This window comes from Artibeus jamaicensis, unplaced genomic scaffold (genome assembly GCF_021234435.1).
Source record: "Artibeus jamaicensis isolate MK-2021 breed Jamaican fruit bat unplaced genomic scaffold, CSHL_Jam_final scaffold_1019, whole genome shotgun sequence".
Classification (NCBI taxonomy): Eukaryota; Metazoa; Chordata; class Mammalia; order Chiroptera; family Phyllostomidae; genus Artibeus; species Artibeus jamaicensis.
This window is the reverse complement of record NW_026522025.1, coordinates 3,799,096-3,816,182: the sequence shown is the minus strand read 5'-3', so window position 1 is coordinate 3,816,182 and position 17,087 is coordinate 3,799,096. Positions and strand designations below refer to the sequence as shown.

The following is a 17,087-nucleotide window of genomic DNA, read 5'->3' as shown; positions in this document are numbered from 1 at the left end:
AAGAAGTTAGGACTCTGCCTCATTCATGGGAATTCACAGAGCCCTGCTTTTTCTGCACCTTCTAATAAGGGTGACTAATTTTTTTCCCCTCCTCTGTCTGGACAAACTAAATGTTTCCTTCCTACATGGCAAACAGCCTTCTGTCTGAAGCTTTAAAGGTCAGGTGTCTCAGAACACAATAGAGTTAACATATGTCCTTTAAAAACATGGACCAGTAGTACCTAGAAGAGAAATTCACCATCTTTCCCTTTTTTAAATTAAAAGAGAAAATGTCTTTTTATTTACTAATTATTCTAGAGAACACACAGATCTTCACCCTCCAGAGAACCCCAACCTAAGACCCATTTTAACCTGGCCCCTCGGTGTTCTTCATATATGCTTGCTGATGGAGAGCACATTGCTTTGTTTCAACTGTAGCCAAACACTGAATTATAATTTCCACTGCATTTAGTGGTTTCCAGTCAAATCCTACTGAGCATAAGGGAAGGCGCCGAAAGAAAGGCCATTAGCACGTTAATGGAAAGGTCTGTCATTCTTGTCTTTAATTCCTTTGTGAGCTAACAGGTGCTCAGGAAAAACAAGCTAACGCTTCATGCACCCAAAGGGGCAGAGAACAGGTAAACTGCTGAACAGATAAAGGAGAGAACTGAGGCTGGCCAACGTGTGGTCGCGCTGCCAAGGAAGTGCGTGCAGTGAGTGCACAGCCGAACGAGGACGTGCACCAGCCAGCTGCGGTACTGGTGGCCTTCGTCCTGTCCAGACTTCTGGAGCGAGCTCAGTGGGTGGGAATATCGGTGCCAATGGCATGTACTCAGTGGAAACGTCAGAGTCGTTTCTGACAGAGTTGCACGGCTCTTGTCTGTCAGCGCATTGACTGAAATAAGCTTAGTTGCTTAGAAAGACCATTTTTAAAAGGAAAAGCATTTTAAAAAGGAATACCAGTGGGAGTCAGATTTAATTGTTTTATCCAGTGTCTAGAATTCCCAGGGGACCACAGGAGTAAGACCTAAAACAAATCAGGTCGAGCACCTTCCTTTCCTTGTTATAGTCTATGGTTGATGGAAAGCTCAATATACCACGGTCTGTTCACCACTGTGCAACTAAAGAGGACAAGACGACCCTGGACAATCTGGGCAATTCAGAGAAGTACAACATAATCCTGCAACTGTGAAAACTTAAGAAAGGTCAGGCATCATGCTAACCCCTGGAGACAAGAAGACAGGTAAGACATGGTTTGTTCCTTTAAGATCACCACAATCCAATGGGGAAGATAAGCACATTAGGACTCATATCGATCATGTGACAAGTGCTAAGCTAGCAGCCCAGGAGGTGGACCAGGAGAGGGACTGGCTACAGCTCCCCAACCAGTTGCAAGGAGGTCTTTGGAGATACCATCTGAGTTTAATTTGAGAGATAAGGAGTTTATCAGGGAAGGCCAGCTCAGGCAGTGCATGGGCAAATACACAAAATGTAAAAGGTCACGCCTTTGTTCACACCTCTCCCTCCTTCCACCTGGATTGTTCCTATTCTCCATCTGTGCACCGCTCACTTCTGAACCCCTAGAATGAAGTTCCAGTGCCACCTTCTCAATGAGCCTTTGTCTGATGGCCCACGACATCGTGGCTGTGCCTTACCTGACCCTCCCAGACCACAAACCAGGTGTGGCACCTTGGATACCTGAGAGTGAACACCTCACTCTTGCAGATCTGTCTCGTACCAAACTGGGGATGCCCTGAGCACAGGTACTATTTCTTACTCATCTGGGCCTTTCCAGCATATGGGACAGTGTCTGGCACACAGTTCGCTCCACTCATGTTTGTCATTTGTTAGGTGAACACTGAGTTTTGTGGGCTTGACCAGTTTGCACTTTGTGATGTGAGGCTAAGGAGGAGATAAAGTACAGTGGACTAGAAGACCCCGCCTTCTAGAAGGATGTAAGTGCCATTATACTTACCGACTGAGGGTTCATTTTACCAGTCATTAAAGCCAGTAAGTCCGAGTCAGCCATTGTGATTGTGCAGTCAGCCTTCTTGTCTAAAGCAGAGATATACAAAAGAAGTAAAGAGAAAGGGGGAGTGTTCAGTTTATGTACACATTTCAGTCAAAAGCCGCTAACTGCAACAGAATCACACCCCACGCCGTGCAGTGTGGGGAAATGGGCCGTGGCAGCCTGGTTAAATGTGGCGTAAATTACAAGCAGCCTCAACATTTAACAAGAGAGAACTGATTAAATAAATGATGGGAGTGTAAACAATCATTTTTTCAACAGATATTCTAAACACATCTACATATGCTAAATATTTTTTAAGATTTTATTTACTTATTTTTATAGAGAGGGGAAAAAAGGGAGACTTTTTATAGTATGACCTTTTGTGTCTTTTAATCTTTTCATCATAAAAATGTATTACCTACTCTAAAAGCAAATTAATAAAAATTTAAAAGACAATCACTTAAAGCCACTTATTTGTTTTACAAGTAAAACAATGTTTTTACAAAAAAGAATGCCTTTATCGATACTCCTAATTTTAAAAGATTATGTAGTCTTTTATTCTTTTCTTAAAAATTATTCATTCATTCATAGAGAGGGGAATGGAGGGAGAGAGGGAGAGCAACACTGATGTGAGAGAGACACATCCGCCAGCTGCCTGTCAGTGCAGGCCCCACTGGGGACCTGGCGCACGGCCCAGGCATGTTCCCCGACCCCGACCAGGAACTGAACCACAGGCCTTTCAGTCTGCAGGATGCCGCCGAATCCACTGGGCCACACCAGTCAGGGCTGAGTATTTTTTTTTATCCTCACCCAAGGACATTTTCATTTGTTTTTTTTTGTTCTTGTTTTTTTAGAGAAAGAGAAGTGGGAAGAGCAGAGCGGGGTGAGAGAAACATCAGTGCAAGAGAAGCACCAAGGGAGAATCGCCAATCAGCTGCCTTCATATACACACCCAGCCCAGGGATCTGCGCAGGGACCAGGAACCCTTCCAGTCCCAACCATGGGTCCGCGCGCCTGCACCCAACTGGGCATGGAATCCGCAACCTTTTGGTCACTGACTATGCTCCAACCAAATGAGCCACACTAGTGAGGACAGGACTACGTTTTTTGTTTTGTTTTTTATTCTGAGGACTTTTAGTGGGTATTCTACCGACACTCTCAAGAGTACCCAAGGGTAGTCTCAAGACTACCCATTTCTACTAAAAGCAGAAAATTTGTGAGGGTTGAGTGTTTCATCTCTGAGACTTTTCCTTAGTTTCCTATGAACTGGTAAACATCTAAGAGTCTTTACTTGTAATAAATATTTCAATCAGCTCAAGTTAAATTTAGTATTTCATATTATACTCTGCCCTATACTCCTGATATCCTACCCTCTGCTCTACTTTTAATTGTTAAATAAAAAATTATGTGTGTACACACACACACACACACACACACACACACACACACACACACGATGATGTGTTCATCTGATGGGCTACAACGCAGCCATTATGTGACATGGATCTACATGTACCGGCTTGAAAAAATGTTAATGTTACACTGTTCGTGATACTGCTGTACAAGCCAGTTACAAAGTAAACTGTAAGTATGATCCCATTTTTTGCATAAAAACAGATATTCAATTATTCAATTATGTATGTTTATATGAAAAACATCTTTAAACTTAGACACCAATATATTAATAACTGTGGTGGTGTTGACTCTCAGGTGACCCCCATGACTGCTGCCTCCTGGCGTTCATGCCTTGGCACAATCCCCTTCCCTTGAGTGTGGGCAGGAGCTGTGACTTGCTTCTAGACAGCAAATGTAGACAAAGTGATGGGATGTCATCCCTGTGGTTCTGTAATGTTATGTAAGACTGTCTTGCTAGCAGACTTAGTCCTACTCTCCCTCCGGCCTTGAATAAGCTAGCTGCTATGCCATGAACTGTGTATGTGTGGAGAGAGCCGTGCAGCAGGTTATCCGCCTTTAGGAGCCAAGGAGAGACTCGGCTCGCAGCTAGTAAAAACTAACGCTGTCATTCTCACAGCTGCAAGGAAATGAATTCTGCCAGCAACCTGCATAAGCTTGGACGCAGACCCTTCCCCAGTCAAGTCTCCAAATGACAACCCAGCCCTGGCCAGCACTTTCATTGCAGCCTGCGAGACCCTATGCAGAGGACCCAGCTAAGCCACCCTCAGCCAACTTAACCATGGAAACTGTGAGGTACTAAATGTGTGCATTGTCTTAAGCCAGTGCAGTAATACAAAATGAACAGTTATCTACATCAGGGTTCAACAAACTTCTGTAAAGAATCAGACACTACATAGGCTTTGTGGGCCATCAGATCTGTTATAACTGCTCAACTCTGCGTCTGTATCTCAAAAGCAGCCACAGACAAAAGAGTGTGTCTGTGTTGCAATAAAACTACAGGGCAGGGCAAAAGTACATATGGAAAATAATATAATAATAAATAGTAAGAAGAATAAACTCTGTGTTCCACCTACTTACAACTGCTACATCCCCAGGCTCTTGAAGAATGCTTGATACAAAGGGCAATCCATAAATTCTTACTGAAGGAATTATTTGGAATTCAAAAGATTATCAAGTTATGGCCCAATAACTAATCAGATAATCTATGTCTTGAATGAAAGAGATATGGGATGCTACATTCTAACTGTTTGTCTCCCCCTCCAAAACTCATATTCATGAACCCTAACGCCTGATGCTACCAGTAGGTAGGGCCTTTGGGAGGTCCTGAGGGTGGAGCCCTAGTGGAAGGGAAAGGCATTTTATGAAAATAGAGACTCCAAAGAGACCACTAACCCCTTTCACCATGTGAGCCCACAGCAAGAGGGCGCTAGCTGTGAACCAGGAATAGGGCTCTCACCAAACATGACTTTGATCGTGATCTTGCAATTCCAGCCTCCGGAACTGTGAGAAATAAATTTCTGTTGTTTATAAGCTGCCCAGTCTGCAGCACATTTGTTATAGTAGCCCAAACAAAGATATGGGAAAAATGTTAAATTATATAGCATGCCCGTATTATTAAATAACTAAAACGAGATTGAAAATAAAAAATTTTTATTACATATCTTACAACTCAGAAATAGCCTCTAAAAAGAATGAGATTCACTGGCCATTTCATCTTTGTTCATAACAAAATTTTCTCTTATTACTAGAAAAAATGTGTGAATCCTTGAAGATAAAAGAATTTACAAATCTAGAAAATCTAATTCTCTTGTAGATATATAACATCAAATAGCAGGGAGGGGGAAAAATGATAGCAAATTGAGATCATTGACTTGGTTTATAGTTAGACTTGATCCTAACACTACAAGAAAGGACTCGGTCATTGAAAGGTGGCTTTGGGAAGTAAGGTCTGCTGTGGGCACTGCTATTGTTGCAGATGTATTATCAGCATCTGTTGAACTCTTGCTATACCAACCACTTCATATACTGACTCATTTGATCATTATAATAACTCTTTGAGGATCAGAGAAGTCAAATAACTTGCTCAAGATCACACAGCTGATTAGTAGCTGAGCTAGGTCTGAAAGCGGATTCCTGCAGCTAAAACCCACACTCCCAACTCTTATGCTCTAAGGCTTCCTTATATGAGAAGGATACAGACGCATTTGACAGCTTGGTTTTAACTGGGCCTTCACATTTCATCAGCATCTGATGAATCCCAGATGCACTCTCAGTTCCCCACATCCTCTTAAGGAGTCTTAGACAAGTCTAATGTGTTCAAGCAAAATTAATGTTTAATGTATGGGTTGGGAAGGAAGCAATGATTTATTAAGCACTCACTATGCTAAAGTGCTCTCCACACCTTATCTCATTTCACCCCCACAACAGCTCCATGAACAGAAATTGTTCTTACCATTTTCTGGGTGAGACAACGGGACTCAGGGAAGATACACACCTAGTAAATGACAGAGCCACAGTCCGAGCCCAGGTTTGGGTGTCTCCAAAGGCTATGCTCTTTCTACTGTACCTGGGGGTGGGAGACGCTAAGGCTTTCTATACCATGTTGCCCACAAAAGGGCAGGGTTGAAAACTCAAGTAAGTGCTGAGGGCAGAATAAAGGAATAAAAGTGTAGTGCCATGTTGGATTCATCGAAGTTGGCTTCCTGGAGACATGCTATGTGAGTTGTCTCAAAGGACAGAGAGGAGCAGACTTCACAGAGAAGGTACTAAAAGGCACCTCAGCGGAAAAAAGAGGATGGAAAATGCACAAAACCTCAAGAACAATCATTACCAAACTCTCAGAATATAAGCAAATGAAACACATCTAAGTAAATCTTACTTTGTTAAAAGTAAGTAAATCTCTCAACACTGTGCACATACCAAAAGAACCAGCAACTCTCTAAGATGCCAGTTCAAACCAGGACAGGTGATTAATGCTTTAACGTAGCTGGTCCCTAACAAATGGTCACTTGTTGGCTGATGTAAAAGGAGCTGGCAATTTCCAGTGATGGCTTTTACTGGGTAAGCCCATATTTCAGCGCCATTCCTGGCTGCCAACGCGTGTCAGTTTCAGCAGAAATTACCCTGCCCCAGGGTAAAATCCATTCAGGTCTGGGATGGGGCACCGAATAAGGGGAGAGCTCAGTGCCTGAGTCCACATGCAGGGAACAATAGCTTTCCATAAGCATATTATCTTTCATGACAAACAAACACCAATAACAAGTTTTTTTTTTAAAAGTTAAAATCACCTTAGCATCTGCCTGGGCATATCAGAATATAATCCTCAAGTATCTATAACCCTTTAGTAATTAAAAAATTGGCTTTATTTCCCAAAAGTTTTTTTTATTTCTAAAAGCTAGAACCTAGATGAAGCAGCTCACAGAAGTCAAACATACAGTTAGTTATTTTTCTGTCCACTCAAAAAAAACCCACTATACATAATTCAAGAGTTTTTCACAATGCCACCCTATCCACACCAGAAGGAGGCCCTTAATACTGCTCAGCTTTTCCTTCGTTAATCTCTAGCTGACTCCTTATTTAACGGCACTTGTAACACTATAACATTTTTTCCTATCTCCAAGCTGTCAACTCTATTCCAGACACTCTGCCAGCCTCCTCTCTACTTCAGAAACCCTGAATACTCATCTACCATCTCAGAGAAAGCAGTCTCTGTCCCTCCTTGCTAAGGCTAACCTTCCTTCCACCTGCACTCCTGACGTCAACCGCTCCTCCAGGAGCACCCTCAGAAATGTATCAGTAATGACCTCTACCACTTTCGATGAACCGCCTTCTCCTACACAGCTTCTGGGTCCCATCAACTTACCCCAATACCCTTAGCAATGACCCTGGAACAATATCCCTTTTCTCTCACTGCTGACACTCAGGCTGTCATTTCTGCTCATTCAGACGGTGGCAACATCCATCCTCCTAACTGCTCTCTGCCTCTGATATCTCCCTTCTCAATCCAACTCATCTATTGCATGAGCTTCATGCTCTACGACACAGCTCTGACTTTCACTTCTCTATTTTAAAAAAGCTTTAATGGCTTGATTATACATCAAGTCACTTTCGAAGTCCAAAGCATGGTATTTTAATCCCTCCAAAGAGCTGATTCTCATCCATCACATCTCTTGGTTGCACCAGGCTCTCTCCAATAAGAGAAGCATAACATACAAAATAGCTACCACTTACTGAATGGTTACTAAGCATAACTCACTCATTCTGCTGTTCATTTTTAAATTATTTATTGTACTAAACATCTAGTGTTTGTCAGGTGCAATTCGAGGCACTGGGACTGCAGCAGTGAACCTAGCGTGGAAAAGCTCTATGTTCATGCAGCTTACAGTTCAAGTGCGGGGCGGGAAAGGCAATAGGCAAATAAGTAAAAAATTATATGGTATATCGGATGGTGAGAAGTACCATGAATAAAAATAAAGAATGATAAAGGGAATGCAACTTTAAAAGTGTGTTTGGGAAAGAGCTTCCTGAGAAGGTGACATTTGGACAAAGATCCAAAGGAAATGAGGGAACAAGCCAGGAAGCTATTTGAGAGGGCAATTCCCAGCGGAGGGACCAAAGTAGAAAGGCCCTGGTCTGGGAATACCCCGTGTTCAAGGCCATGCAAGGAGGTCAGTGTGACGAGAGCTGAGGGAGAGTAGGGTAAGACAGAGAAAACTGGGGCCAGATCACATGGTGCCACTGTGAGAACTCCAGCTCTTCCTCGGAGTTAGCAGAACGCCATTGGACGCCTTTAAGTGGAGAAGGGTCACAATGTGACTGGAGTTTTAAAATGATCACTCCAGCTGGTGTGTGAAGAAATCTGCAGGGACAAGATTAGATACAGGGAGACCAGGCAAAAAAAAGAGATAGAGGCTTAGATCAAAGTGGTAGTAGTAGGGGAAGAACAGGATTTGCTGATGGAATAGACTGTGGGGTGTGAGAAAAAGAGGAGCCAATGACAATGACGTCAAGGTTTTTAGGTGGAAGAACTGGAAAGACAGATCAACAGTGAATGAGATGAGGAAGACCATGGAAGAGAAGATAATCAGAGGGGAGTGGGAGGAAGATCAGAAGTTCACCTTTATACGTGTTAGTTTGGGGATACCTATTATATATCCAAGGAAACCTGTTGACTAAGCAGCTGGATATATACCTTGGCACTCAGTGGCTGGCGCCAGGCTGATAATATCTGGGGGTCCTCAGTGTAGAGAAGGTTTTAAAGCATGAGACTAAATGAGATCCCCAGCAGACAGAACTGAGCCTTGGAGCACTCCAGTGTTTAGAAATTTAGAGGAGCAAACAGGAAGAGAGGCCAAGCAGGAAGCAGCCTGTAGGTAAGCAGCAACGTGATGGTCACTGGTGACCTTGACAAGAATAATTGTGGGACAGTGAAGAAAACAAAGCTGACGAGAGTGGGTTCAAGAAAGACTGGGATGAAAGAGATGGAGAGCTACAGAACAAATGGCTGACAGTAAAGGGGGAAAAAGAAAGACTGGGATGAGAGGACGTGGAGACAGTACAGACAGGTCTTTCAAGCCACATAAGCATACACTAGACTGTGTACTTTACAGATTAATTACAAGATAATTCTCTTACACCTCCCATCAAACTTGTGTAATAGGTAGCACTTACTATTCTCATGTACAGATCAGAAAATTGAGGCTCAGCAAAGTTAAATAATTTATTCAAGGTCAAAATATGTGAGTGGCAAGGCCAGGACCCTAAGTGAAGTTCGTCTAATTCCAAAGCTTAAAACTCTGGGTGACTCTGTGACAGAACCCTTCAATCTTTGGGAAGAGGCAGCTGCGACCTATCCCTAGTCCCGAGGATTCACTAGTTTAACAGGGTCCTAAAGCCAGCCCTTTTGGGGAAACACCAAAGCACACTCCCATTTTCCTCTGCAAACTTGTCCATGTTCCTATAAACGGAGTCATTCACTACTGCACTGACCTGAGTTGGGAAGCACTGATCCTTTGCCATTCTTCACATCCACCACCCAGGTGGCTTCTTTACCCCCGGGGCCTTCCTTCACCTTGAAGGCAAAAATACCACCGATTTTCTTCACAAACTGTTCCCCTTCCTGGAAAGAAGAATAACACTGGGAGTTATATTAGGCTCATGTCTCTGGCCTCTTATTAAATGTTTAATAGATACTTGATGCGAGCAGCTGAGCCAGCAGGGGCAGTCCCCAAGCTCCCTTAGGATCTTTTACCCAGAAAAGTCTGAAAGGCAACCAGGCAACAACAACCCATGCATCTGCCAAGTGTTTTGTTAAAAATGGCTTTCTGGACAGAACTGGTGGATGAAAAAGGAGGGTGGGGGGACGGGGGGACGCCAGCATTTTCTACTGAAATGGCCTTCATTTATCTCAACAGTCTCTGAAAGACTCACTCTGGCATCTCTAAATGTATGAACTCCTCTTTTTTTTTTTACTGCAGGTAAATTTCTTTACATCTATTTTTGGTTCCCCACAATTAAAGACACGTGGTTCTGAGAGCAGTCTTTTTTTTTTTTTTTGGTCAACCCATGTTCTGGATCAGCATATAAGGTACCATCTACAACTTAATTTTGGATCTTGAAGAATGAAGGTGGAAAAATGACCTCAGATACATGTCTCTGTGGGTTGGTTTCCATCTCCTCCCCCTCCCCTTCATTCCCACTCCGCTGCATCTTCCCTGACTGCAGCGTTTACTGACTGAATCCACGACTGGCAGCAGATGTGTTCTGGGCACCAAGAATACAGAAGCGGGAGTTGGAGGGACAAATGATAATATACTCTGATGACTATTACAATACACTGCGATAAAGGGAAACAGAGGGAGACTACAGAGGGAAGCAGAGGGTAACAACCTCACACACCTTTAAAAAAATAAATTGAAACAAAGATCATTTTACTGCAATTATTTTTCTTTAGAGAGAAACCACATTTTACTGTGGAAAAATTAGAAAATGTTTATTGAGGGCTGAATGTAGAGCTCCTTGCCCCTAGTAGTTAAGGAGCAATTACATTTATACAGTCCTAAAATTACATTTGGCCCTTTGAAGGCAACCTCGAGGCTGATGTGGCCCCTGGTGAAAATGAGTTTGACAGCCCTGTTCTAACACAACCCATCTAACGCTTAGATGAGCCACCTCGCATGTTCCGGTTTGGATGTCTTAAATGGCTCCCCACAGACTATAGGATGAAGTCTGTCTTTACATATCATTCAAGATCCTTCATGATCTGAAGGACAGTCATCTGTTAACTTCGGAGAGTTTTTCATCTTTCTCAGGCTTTATGTTCGACCAATACTAACCATTTTGAATTCCAGGAGCACACGTCTCCATGCCCTGAAGTGGGTCACGTACCACCTCCTGTTCTCCACTTGCACCCCAATCTCATCAAGTCTCAGCTCACACACTGACTCTCTGCAAAGGTTTTTCTGTCTCTACTGCATACTTTGAAAGCCCTTTGCACGTGCACCCGGGTTTCTTGTGAAAGCAGTTATTTTTTTTCTGGGAAATTTTTTCCATGTCTTTCTTCCCACTAAACTTTATGTTCCCTCAGGGGCAGGGACATATGACCAGTAAGCAGTGCAACCAAGAACTCAACCCTAGGATGGTTTAACTTCAAATTCCATGCTCTTTCCATTGGACCATACCCTAACTGCAAAGCAGACTATATCAGTACTTCCAAACTTTAGCTTCGTATGAAAGCAGTTTGTTACCATAAATAAATTTTTAAAAAGTTTAAAGTCTTCTCCACATTCCTTAAAATATTTTATCCCTCAAGGTTCTGGAGCAACAGTGCTGGTGTGTTGGGCCACCCGAGAGGCAGGCTTTCTTTGGGGCCAGCAGCTCCCCAATGACTATTTCTAGGGACATCCATGTCATGTGCCTGCACAATGCCTCAGGGAAAGAACTATGACAGACACCAACAAGTCAGAGCAGGAAAACCCCAGCAAACACTCAGAAATTCTACCTACGTACTTGGAGAGAAATTTCTCCCACCTCCATAAGATAGGTGCAGATTAATTTCACACTTGCTATTAATTTTAAGAACCATGTGATCATCTTACAAAAATCACATCCTTTGGTCAATAACACATTTTTAACTGAACAGGGAGGGAGAGAGTTAAAAGGGGAAAGCAAATACACACTTATTGTGAAACCACAGATCATTAATACCAAGTAAATTCTAAGTGCCTCCCTGCCTGAAGAAAAGTACTTCTTTCTGAGTAGGTAGGTAAAAGGTCAAGGAGTAGGTCCTGTCCTAAACACAACTGGAACAAAAAAATTAACAGAATTCAAAGAAGGGCAACGGGATATTGCTAACAAAGACAAAAGTGGAAATAAAATATCTTGCCAGGCTTCCTTTGCTAAGGTAGAAAATGCATGAATTGACAAAAGATTCCAAGACTTTCTTTCACTCTCTAGTCCTGCAAACATTTAGGAAACTGACAATCGTGGGAAGGAGGGAAAAAAAACAAGGGGACAAGGTTCATGCAAGTGAGGTTATGGAAGGAGGAAAAAATTAAAATGTGAGCAAGAGGCACACATTTGCAAAGCTAGAAGTCTGTGAAATAAAAACAGCACTTCTTTGTTAACCCCAATAACAAGGTTTGCAATGACTGACATCTAGCCATATCAGAGACTCTCTCAACTGATTATTTTTACTTGATTATTTTAACAGAAAAAGTTGAAAGAATGGGGCAATTTGGCACTACTCTATGGGTTACTCTGTAGGCAAATATTAATAGCATGAAAGAAAAAAATTTTAATGAGATATTTTTCCCTACTGGATCAGCAAAGATTTTTTTTTTTTAAGATTTTATTTATTTATCTTTAGTGGGGAAGGGAAGGAGAGAGAGAGAGAAATATCAATGTATGGTTGCCTCTCGTGTGTCCCCTGCCAGGAACTGGCCTGCAACTGAGGCATGTGCCCTGACTGGGAATTGAACCGTGATACTCTGGTTCACAGGCCCGCGCTCAATCCACTGAGCTACACCAGCCAGGGCAGCAAAGATTTTTTTAAACCAGCCAACATAGCACTGAACAAGGTCCAAAAGAAGAAAACAGTCATCTCGTAAATTATTAAGTTTGTAAATCAGTTCCCTCTCTTTGGTGGATAATTTGGAAATATGTATCCAAAAGCAAAGCACACATACCCAACTACTCCACAATTTCCCCCTTTAATTATTAATGCTAAGATAATCATGGCATTAAGTATTTAAAGAGGAGTGAAAAAGGAAATTTATTAAACCACTGCTTTACTCGCACAATTCAAATACAATCTGAGGTTCCCCATAGGAGACTAGTTAGATTATGGCACAGACATTCAAACAAGTGCAATGTGGTCATTAAGACTGATGGGAAGGACTTATATTTGAGGGCACGGAACACGCTGTCAAAAGGAAAAAGCGGTCTCACTCAGGGGCGTTCCCCCGAGATGGCGGGGGCAGGTCTGCGGCAAGTGGACCCTGGCCCGCCTGCCCGAACTGTCAGCCCTGGCCCTCCCCACCTCAGAAATGCTGTCGATCATTATGAACATCCTAGAAATGCAGGGTCCTGTGTCAACACACACTGGTCACATAGGCTGTCCCCCAAAACACATTCAGTGCAATCACCTTTGATGTTAGGAAGTCCCTTCTGCTACAATAAGGGACTTCCAAGATAGTCACGTTGTTTGCCATGCGCACTGTGGCTCTAACACCACTGAAACACACAACTCGCGTGTTCTGAATCCTTTTCTTTATTTCAGCCCACTTTGATCATTCTAGCAGCTATGCAACTGGAATTGTGTGACTGGCTATAACTGCCTTGTTAGCCTCGAAATTGAAACCATTAATAAAATCCCAAGGTGCCTTTCAGTTTGAGACAATGAAGTAAATATCTCATTTTACCTGAAGAAAGTAACTCTCTTCTTCGAGACAGTCACTGGTAGATTACCTAGCATGATCTATCAAGAACTAATTATTGTACATAAAAATAGATCTATATATACAGCATTATTTAAAAAACTCAACATGTACTGTATGGTCCTAGTTACACACACCTGTCTGTTCACATACAGAGAGACATCTGAAAGAAGGCCAACCATTGTTAACATTTTAGTGAACTCAAACATTTTAGGAGGTTAAAAAAAATTTTATAAGAGTTTATCTGAGTCAAACTGATGACATATGAGGGAGCAAGATCTCAAATGCTCCCATTTCAGATTTAAAATTTTTCTGCCTTATATGTTTCTGTAGAGTGTAACTGTATTAAAAATTAGCATCTTAAAAAAACTTTTTTTATTCTCACCCAAGGACATTTTTTTCATTGCTTTTAGAGAAAGAGGAAGGGAAATAGAGAAACACCGATGTTAGAGAGAAACATCAATTAGTTGCCTGCTGTATAAGTACCCGGACTGGGGATCAAACCTGCAGCCCAAGTATGTGCCTTGACTAGGAACTGAACCCGTAACCTTTTGGGGATTAGACGATGTTCCCACCAACTGAGCCACATGGGCCACAGCAAAATTAGCATCATTTTTACATCAAGAAAAAAACAAATTAAAAACTACTTTAAAAAAAATCAAGGACAAAAGATTTGTTTTAAAAAAGAGTTTTGATATTAGGTAGCTTTAAAGGCTCACTTTAAATATTCTTTTAAACAGTTCTATGTAAGATCTTTTTAATTCAGAATAAAATTATACCAAAATAAATTACAATCCCTTTACATATAAACTCTGTCCATAATTATTATCTCCCTGACAGAAGATGGAGAAAAGAGTGACAAGTGTTAACTTTTCCTCTGAAGTTAAGATTTTTATAGCAATTTACCACAGTTCTTTATATTACTCAAACGTGGAGATTTCTATCTCTCTGAAATGCACTCCTACCAAAATTACAAGGAAACTGTAACACTCAGATATCTAAGATACATTCAATACTTGATAACATGATATAGATTTTCAACTTGTACCACCTCATGGCAACAACTGAAATCTTCATGTGCTTTCTCTAGCCTACAGGTCCTCTTGGCAGTACTTTATATAAATATTACTTACCTCTTCAAGCTTCTTCTCAATCTCTTTAAAGATAAGGCTTGCCTTAAACCCTTCAACTGCAGAGTTGGTTGGAACAGCCACAATCTGAGTTCTGAAAGAACAGGGGGAGGCTCAATTTCAATCATGGAATCACACAGGTACTAGGTTTTCCAACACTCAGACAGTAGTAATCTTCCAAAACCCTAAAATCAGAGATGTTATAACTCCTACCCAAATAAAATTGTTATTAAACCCATAAAACAAGTTTTACTTCCCTTTTTTCCCCAACAAATATGAGTGCTAGGCACTATCCTTGAAAATATGGTAATTCAAAGAAGCTACCCTCATGAAGTTTATATGCTAGTAGGGGAGAGAGCCAAAGAACAAGCAAAAAAAAAAAAAAAAAAAAAGAATATCATTACTATGAAGAAAATATAGCAGGTTGGTGGGATATAGAGAAAGTGGATTTATTTGTGCTGGGTGTCCCAGACAGCGTGGCCAGGTAGGCCTCTCTGAGGAGGTGGTACTTAAATTATGTCCATGAGCCAGCCGTGCAAAGACTTAGGTGGGGAAGCCAGTTTCATGAAGAACTGGAGGAGGAAACCGGCGTGGCAGTGAAAGGAACTGTAAGAAAACCAGCATGGATGGAGCGGAGCAGAGCAGAGGTTATAAGGTCAGAGAAGCATGTGGGCAAGGTAATGAGGGGCTTTATAGGTCATGATTAGGAGTCTGGGTTTTATTTTAAGGTTGTAATGAGTATAAACAGGAAAGAAGCACAATCCAATTTACATGTTTTAAAAGATAAACATGGCTGCCAACTGGAAAACAGACTGTAAAGAGGCAAATGGGGAGGCAGGGGCCCTGGTTAAGAGGCTACTGCCGCGGCCCAAGCAGAAGGTGGTAGTGACGAGCAGAAGGTTGTAAGGAGTGTGGAATAAGCAGAGGTTGGACTTGAGATTCATGGTCTTCCTGTGATACAGATACACATTTGTGGACGAAAAAAGGGGTTCTATGAAAAGTAACCTCACAGGACTATCTGACCATGAATTCCTAAATGGACAGGCCACGGTGGGTAGCCAAGCCCTGGGCATGCAACTTTTTCATGATAATAAAAGGTTTATCTTTGCCTTATGCAAGCCTGGTCCAGTGTTTCTGTATACCTAGGTCAACAACCACTGTCAAGAAAGCACACAATCATGCCTTTATTTCTCTCACCCTTATGTAATCTTCCTTACATTCATTCCCTCCTCAATTTCAGTGCATAAATGAAACTGCGAAACTGCACTCTCTGGAGCATTTGAGATCTTGCTCCCTGATACATATCATCAGTGTTGGCTCCAAGTTTTTAAAATATTTTATTTACTTTTTAGAGAGAGGGGAAGGAAGGGAAAAAGAAAGAGAGAGAGACATCAGATGTGCAAGAGAAACATCGACCAGCTGCCTCTTACACACCTCCAACTGGGGACCTGGCACACAACCCAGACATGTGCCCTGACTGGAAATTGAACTGGCAACCCTTCAGTTCGCAGGCTGGTGTTCAATCCACTGAGCCATACCAGCCAGGGCATCAAATAAACTTTTATAAAAATTCTCTATAGGTTTGGGCATTTTTTATGTTGACAAATTAACAACCATTTGCCTACTGACTGTTTGATATTTAGGGAACCACTATAGACACCTCACATGGCAGAAGGAACAGTCTTTATAGCACAAAGGCTTGGGTTGGACTCCTCAGGGCTTCCTGCACTCACTAGCTGTATGACTACGAGCCAGATACTTCTCTGTGTACCTCCGGTGAGGAATGAGACAGGGAAGGAGGTGGGCAGTGCCAATGACTTCCCAGAATTAAACAGAATCCAGGGTGAAAGCGCTAGCAGAGATCCTGGCCCGTGGTAAAAAGTGGGCCAATGACTGCGATGGGCTCCAGAGTCTCAAGTATTAGATTCAGACTGTTGGATGTTGAAGGGTCTAAGGAAGATGAGGCCACCTTTGGGTGGTAGGTGATGCCGCTGACGTACTGACGGCACACTGGTATTGGCTGGGACAGAGATGGGAACCTCCCCAGATGGACACAGGAGTCAGGAGTGTAGAAGCTGCTCAGCAAACACTCTTTCTCTCTTTCCTCTTCCTCCCTCTCCAATTCTTTCTTTCCTTTTCTTCTCTCTCTCTCTCCCCCCTTTCTCCTTCCTTCTGTCTTTTCCCCTCTCCCCACCCATTTCTCTTTTCCCTTCCCCTTCTTTCTATCACTTCGTAAATATTTAATGAGTGCTTACTATATGCCAAACAATGTTCCAGGTACTAGGAGTATAACAGTAAACAAGTCAGACCAAATCTCTCTCCTCACTATTTACATTCTTTTGGTGGAAAAGAAAGTAAACAGACAAAATAATTACAAGTATTAGGAAGCAAAAAAAAAGAGGAAGAACCTACTTTAGGTAGGGCAGTCAAGGAATGACATCTTTGAGTAAATGAATTTAAGCTAAGACCCAATTAAAGAACTAAAAGAAGCTGGCCTTTCGAAGAGAAAATGCCAAGTGGAAATGCAAAGAGGAAATCCTGGAAAAAAGAGTTTTAAAGTAAAAGAGTTTTACTTTAAAAGAAAGTGAAACACGACCAGTGTCACCAGAGCACAGT

General features: G+C 42.1%; 1 protein-coding gene across 2 annotated transcripts in view; it reads right to left on the bottom strand.

The window, feature by feature from the left end:
- The window catches only part of SCP2 (sterol carrier protein 2), a 102,241-nt gene that overhangs the window by 1,953 nt on the left and 83,201 nt on the right, over positions 1 to 17,087 (bottom strand). For both annotated transcript variants that reach the window (XM_053655528.1, XM_053655529.1), the window contains exons 13-15: positions 14,475 to 14,565; positions 9,395 to 9,524; positions 1,955 to 2,034 (exon numbers count right to left, since the gene is read on the bottom strand). In XM_053655528.1, the coding sequence (XP_053511503.1) occupies positions 1,955 to 2,034; positions 9,395 to 9,524; positions 14,475 to 14,565 (301 nt within the window). The remainder of the gene's footprint in view (positions 1 to 1,954; positions 2,035 to 9,394; positions 9,525 to 14,474; positions 14,566 to 17,087) is intronic.